Below are 6,801 nucleotides of genomic sequence, written 5' to 3' on the forward strand. Positions count from 1 at the left end.
GTGCTTCTTATTCAGAAATTATTGCCTTATGATATCAATTCTAAAGGATGGAATTTTTTTTTGCCATTTATGAAAACGGAATATTTTTACATTTCTGTATTACTATTATTTTGCTAATTTTTACATTTTTTTTTATTAATGGTGACTTTATGAATTCTATACAAAATATATACAATATATGACTTTGCAGAAAAGAAATAGCAATCTGAGATTTTTAAGACTTTGCGAAATTAACTTGATTCAATCGAGTTTATATCTTTTACTATTCATCTTAATACAATTACAATTTTGAAATAAAATTCAAAAACAATCCTTTGCTGCACACTCACCTGACCATTTTTGCAGAGGTCCGCCCACATACTGGTGCCATCTCCACCTCTCATTAGGACATGGTAGGTAAAGAAGTAAGTGCCCGGTACTGTGCAGCTGAACCTCCCACTTGCCGCATCGTAGTTGTTCCCAAGGTTGGTGACCACATCATCAAATTTCAGGACCTCATAACCCTCATGGGGGTTCTTCAGACCAGCATAGAAGGCCACACGGGGAATGGTAGTGTATGTGGCTGTACTTATTGCTCCATTCACACCTCCTCCTGACAAGCCTGGTGGTCCAGGTTTTCCTGGTTCTCCTCGTTCTCCTGGTGGTCCCTGTGGACCTGGTGGACCTGGTAGCCCAGGCTCTCCAGGTGGACCTGGTTTTCCAGGGCGTCCAGCTTTTCCCTGAGGGCCTTGAACTAAAGTTGATGGAGCTTGTTGTTGTCCTCTGTCACTCAACGGTTCAGCTCCAGTCCCGGCTCTGATGCTGGTACTAGTGGTGGTTGCCCCTGCTTTGCTGAGATAGGGGTCGCATACCATCCGGCAGGTGCCCAACATTTCATAGTGGCCATCAGATCCCACTGAGTTGACCAACACAGGAATTAGGATGACCAATATTAGAACCATCACCACGCCAATAGCCACTGCCACCAATGTCTTCCTCCCAAGGCCAAACGGGGCCAAGGGACGGGGGGTTGCTCGGCTGGGGGGAGCTATGGTGCCGAATGTTGTGGTGGAGAGGCAAGGTGGCCCCTCCAGAAAAGAAGGGGATAGGTAGTCTTGTAGAAGTCACCACAAGCAATGTGGTAAAAGAAAATTGCAGACTAGAAGAGCAAGAACAAAATAAAAGCAGTGGGGTGAGCAAAACTAGGAGGAATAAAAGGAGACAAAAGTGAGAAAAAAGAGATCAAATATAAAGACAGGTGAGAACTTGACAGAACTTGCAGGAAATAATATGCAAATAAAGAAAAAAAAGAAGAATGGATCCCTGGCAGGAATGAGAAGAAACTGCAAGAGATGGGAGAAATGTGTGACACAAAAAAGTGAATGGATATTATGTGACAGAACAGTGGAGAAAGCAATGATTAAGAATAGAGTGGAAAGGGAATTGTATGAGAAAGATAAGAAGAGGGGTAGGAAAGAGAAAAGACAGGAGATCAGGTAAATGCGAATACTTAAAGAGAAGAGGATTAAAGTGAGAAGAAAAGAGAGAAGCAGCTGCAGTGTCGGACAGGGACAGAAGGGAGAGAGCTGGAAAGATGAAGATTACGAGAAAGGGAGAAAGCTGCTGAGGCAAGGCAGAAAGGCAGCAGGGAATCTAACTTGTGAGAGCTTGGTCTGTGCATCTTGACTGTTATATATGAAACAGAGCAGTGCCCCCTAAAGGATGAAAGAGAGTATGCAGCTCTGTGCAGGGGGAGACACAGGTGTAGTATATTTGTCAATAGGTGCAAACACCCTATAAACTACAGTATAATGCACCACTTCAAAGAAAAATAAAAGAACCATTTCGAATGACTTGTATTTCTGAATGGTTACTAAAAAATGCAGTCTGTTACTTTCCCAATCACTATTATAGAGGAACACAAACTAAACAAACAAAACAAAAACAGTTGTACTATTAATGTATGTTATTGAGCCTACTGAGTAAATATCCAAAGTACGGTGAGTATCGCTAATTGGTCCTTCAAATTTAATAACTTAGCAGGAACTACCGTCACCAAAATACAGGTGCTTCTCACATAATTAGAATATCATCAAAAAGTTAATTAATTTGAGTTCTTCAATACAAAAAGTGGAACTCATATAATATAGAGTCATTACAAACAGAGTGATCTATTTCAAGTGTTTATTTCTGTTAATGTTGATGATTATGGCTTACAGCCAATGAAAACCCAAAAGTCATTATCTCAGTAAATTAGAATAATTAACAAAAAACACCTGCAAAGGCTTCCTAAGCATTTAAAAAGGTCCCTTAGTCTGTTTCAGTAGGCTCCACAATCATGGGGAAGACTGCTGACTTGACAGATGTCCAGAAGGCAGTCATTGACACACTCCACAAGAAAAGTAAATTTTGCATTTAATTTGGAAATCAAGGTCCCAGAGTCTGGAGGAAGAGTGGAGAGGCCACAATCCAAGCTGATTGAGGTCTAGTGTGAAGTTTCCACAATCAGTGATGGTTTGGGGAGCCATGCTGGTGTAGGTCCACTGTATTTTAATAAGACCAAAGTCAGCGCAGCAGTCTACCAGGAAATTTTAGAGCACTTCATGCTTACCTCTTGGATATTAGATATTGGATATATTGTTTATTTTTTCTCCTTTTTGGAATATATTACTGTACTGCAGAACACTGAGACTTATTATGTGTATTTGTTGCTACACATGGTTCTATTGCTGCCATTATTGCCTGCTTCCCCCCTCACCCCTCCCCCTCCCCCCCCTTTTTTTTTTCCTCTCCTGTTTTTTCCCCTTGTTTCATATATATAGTGGTTGTAACTATGGCTGTCATTGTTTTGACTTGTTTTCTTGTTCAACCTCAATAAAAATAATTGACAAAAAAAAAATATGCTTCCCTCTGACAACAAGCTTTTTGGAGATGGAAATTTCATTCTCCAACAGGACTTGGCACCTGTCCACACTGCCAAAAGCACCAATACCTGGTTTATGAACAACAATATCACTGTGCTTGATTGGCCAGCAAACTCTCCTGACCTTAACCCCATAGAGAATCTATGTGGTACTGTTAAGAGGAAGATGAGAGACACCAGACTGCAGGCGAGCTGAAGGCTGCTATCAAAGCAACCTGAGCTTCCATAACACCTCAGCAGTACCACAAGCCAATAGCCTCCATACCACACCGCATTGATGCAGTAATTGATGCAGAAGGAGCCACGACCAAGTATTAAGTGCATTTACTGAATATACATTTCAGTAGGCCAACATTTCAGATTTTAAAATCATTTTTCGAGCTGGTGTTATAAAGTATGAGATAACTACTTTGGGGTTTTCATTGGCTGTAAGCCATAATCTTCAACATTAACCCATTGACGACCAGAGCTATTTTTGGTTTTGCATTTTTCTTTTTTTGCTTCCCTTCTTCCCAGAGCCATTTTTTTTTTATTTTTTAGTCCAAATGGCCATGTGAGGGTTTGTTTTTTGCAGGACGAGTTGCATTTTTGAACTACACCATTGGTTTATCATGTTGTGTACTGGAAAACGGGAAAAAAATTCCAAGTGCTATGAAATTGCAAAAAAAAGTGCAATCCCACAATTGTTTTTTTTTTTTTTTTTTTTTACCATGTTCACTAAATGCTAAAACTGGCCTGCCATTATGATTCTCCTCCAGGTCATTTTCTGATACCCATAGCGTCTCCATTTTTCATGATCTCGGGTTGGGTGAGGGCTCATTTTTTGTGTGCCGAGTTGACATTTTTAATTATACCATTTTGGTGCAGATACGATTTTTTGATCGCCTGTTATTGCATTTTAATGCAATGTTGTGGTGACCAAAAAAACATAATTCTGGCATTTTGACTCTTTTTCTCATTATGCCATTTAGCGATTGGGTCAATATATTTTTATATTGATAGACCGGATGATTCTGAATGCGGCGATACCAAATATGTACTTTTTTTTGTTTTATTTTGGATGGGGCGAAACTAAAGGGCGGTGATTTGAACTTTTAAATATTTTTTATTTTTTTAATATTTTTAAAAACATTTTTTTCTGCTTTTGGCATGCTTCAATAGTCTCCATGGGAGACTAGAAGTTGCAATACTTTAATCGACTCTACTACATACAGGCTACGATCAGATCATCTGTATGTAGCAGAAATGCTACACTGGGCGGCGCTCATAACAATCCAGCGGTGACAACCATAGAGGTCAGATGGAGACCTTTAGTTGTCATGCCAACCCATCCGTGACCCACGATCACGTGGGAGCCCACATCAAAAGGAGGGAGTCCAACATAGGCATTCTATTACGCCCGATGTCGGAAAGGGGTTAGCAGAAATAAACACTTGAAATAGATCACTCTGTAATGACTCCATATAGTATATGAGTTTCACTTTTTATATTGAAGAAGTGAAATAAATTAACTTTTTGATGATATTCTAATTTAGTGAGACGCACATGTACATAACTTGTTCATAGCACTGAGTCAGGATCTAGGACCAATCCCTCCGATAAATGTATTTCGGTTGTTGATTAATACTTATGGGATACCTTGTATGCAGGTCCCTCCTCAGGTCATACCACAGCATCTCTACAACAGTCGTGGGCAAACATAATTTTGCTTACTTATTGTCATTATTATTTTATAATAATTGTTATCACATAATATTCAGCAAAACTAAGTACGATGACTAGCTGTTAATGCTAATACATGTTACGATAGGGCTTATCATACCATTTGTAAAGGGAAAAAATATCCAGGTTACCGTAGATAGAGACTCGTGGGTTGGAACCTCGCTACTGACCTGGCACATATGGACCATTCCTACTTTAGACTTATTATACTCTGCATTCTTACCTGTAGCTGCTAATCAAAACTATAACATTTACTGCTTTTAAATATTATATATATATATATATATATATATATATATACACAGTATATATATATACATACATATATACTGTATATATATGTATGTATATATACTGTATAAATATATATATATATAAATATTTAAAAGCAGTAAATGTTATAGTTTTGATTAGCAGCTACAGGTAAGAATGCAGAGTATATATATATATATATATATATATATATATATATATATATATATATATGTATATATATATATATACAGTATAGACCAAAAGTTTGGACACACCTTCTCATTCAAAGAGTTTTCTTTATTTTCATGACTATGAAAACTGTAGATTCACTGTGAAGGCATCAAAACTATGAATTAACACATGTGGAATCACATAATTAGCAAAAAAGTGTGAAACAACTGAAAATATGTCTTTTATTCTAGGTTCTTCAAAGTAGCCACCTTTTGCTTTGCACACTCTTGGCATTCTCTTGATGAGCTTCAAGAGGTAGTCACCCGAAATGGTCTTCCAACAGTCTTGAAGGAGTTCCCAGAGATGCTTAGCACTTGTTGGCCCTTTTGCCTTCACTCTGTGGTCCAGCTCACCCCAAACCATCTCGATTGGGTTCAGGTCTGGTGACTGTGGAGGCCAGGTCATCTGGCGTAGGACCCCATCACTCTCCTTCTTGGTCAAATAGCCCTTACACAGCCTGGAGGTGTGTTTGGGGTCATTGTCCTGTTGAAAAATAAATGATGGTCCAACTAAACACAAACCGGATGGAATAGCATGCCGCTGCAAGATGCTGTGGTAGCCATGCTGGTTCAGTATGCCTTTAATTTTGAATAAATCCCCAACAGTATCACCAACGAAGCACCCCCAAACCATCACACCTCCTCCTCCATGCTTCACGGTGGGAGCCAGGCATGTAGAGTCCATCCATTCACCTTTTCTGCGTCGCACAAAGACACGGTCGTTGGAACCAAAGATCTCAAATTTGGACTCATCAGATCAATGCACAGATTTCCACTGGTCTAATGTCCATTCCTTGTGTTCTTTAGCAACACAAAGCAATAAATAATACTACTCCTGATATTTAGCTTAAGTATTTATAAGTATACATATACAGTACAGACCAAAAGTTTGGACACACCTTCTCATTCAAAGAGTTTTCTTTATTTTCATGACTATGAAAATTGTAGATTCACTCTGAAGGCATCAAAACTATGAATTAACATATGTGGAATTATATAATTAACAAAAAAGTGTTAAACAACTGAAAATATGTCTTATATTCTAGGTTCTTCAAAGTAGCCACCTTTTGCTTTGATTACTGCTTTGTACACTCTTGGCATTCTCTTGATGAGCTTCAAGAGGTAGTCACCGGAAATGGTTTTCACTTCACAGGTGTGCCCTGTCAGGTTTAGTAAGTGGGATTTCTTGCCTTATAAATGGGGTTGGGACCATCAGTTGTGTTGTGCAGAACAGGGCTGCCACTAGGAATTTCGGGGCCCCATACTGGCAAAATTTTCGGGGCCCCTTGAAACTCCGCCCAGGCTCCACCCAGCCCCGTCTCCACCCCTCGAACCTTCCAAAGTCCCACCGCTCTCTTGGAACAACTCCACTTCTGCACCATGTCCTCACAAATCACACATTAACAGTTCCCATCACCACACACATAGCCAGCAGCTTTTGTTTTGGCCAAAAGATTTTTTAATCCGCCACCACGACAAAGTAGACTCTTTTGGTTAGGCCCTACTCTACTGTAACTTACTAAACATTTGCTAAAATATCCAATACAATTTCGGTATATTTTTATTTATTTTTCCATTTTTAAAATTACCAATAATGCCACATACAAGGGACAAATACCACCGCACCATGAACAGCCACCATATTACCACCACATGGTGAACTAAAATCCCATATACAAGGAACAAATACCA

At 39.2% G+C, this 6,801-nt stretch overlaps 1 protein-coding gene across 1 annotated transcript in view; it reads right to left on the bottom strand.

Moving 5' to 3' along the window:
• C1QL1 (complement C1q like 1) overlaps positions 1 to 1,632 on the bottom strand; it is a 137,323-nt gene extending 135,691 nt beyond the window's left edge. Inside the window, exon 1 of the mRNA XM_073572866.1 lies at positions 330 to 1,632. Within this exon, the coding sequence (XP_073428967.1) occupies positions 330 to 941 (612 nt within the window). The 5' untranslated portion in view covers positions 942 to 1,632. The remainder of the gene's footprint in view (positions 1 to 329) is intronic.
• Positions 1,633 to 6,801: the final 5,169 nt, after the last annotated feature.

This window comes from Dendrobates tinctorius, unplaced genomic scaffold (assembly GCF_039654945.1).
Source record: "Dendrobates tinctorius isolate UK_male_01 unplaced genomic scaffold, ASM3965494v1 ptg000032l, whole genome shotgun sequence".
NCBI lineage: Eukaryota > Metazoa > Chordata > Amphibia > Anura > Dendrobatidae > Dendrobates > Dendrobates tinctorius.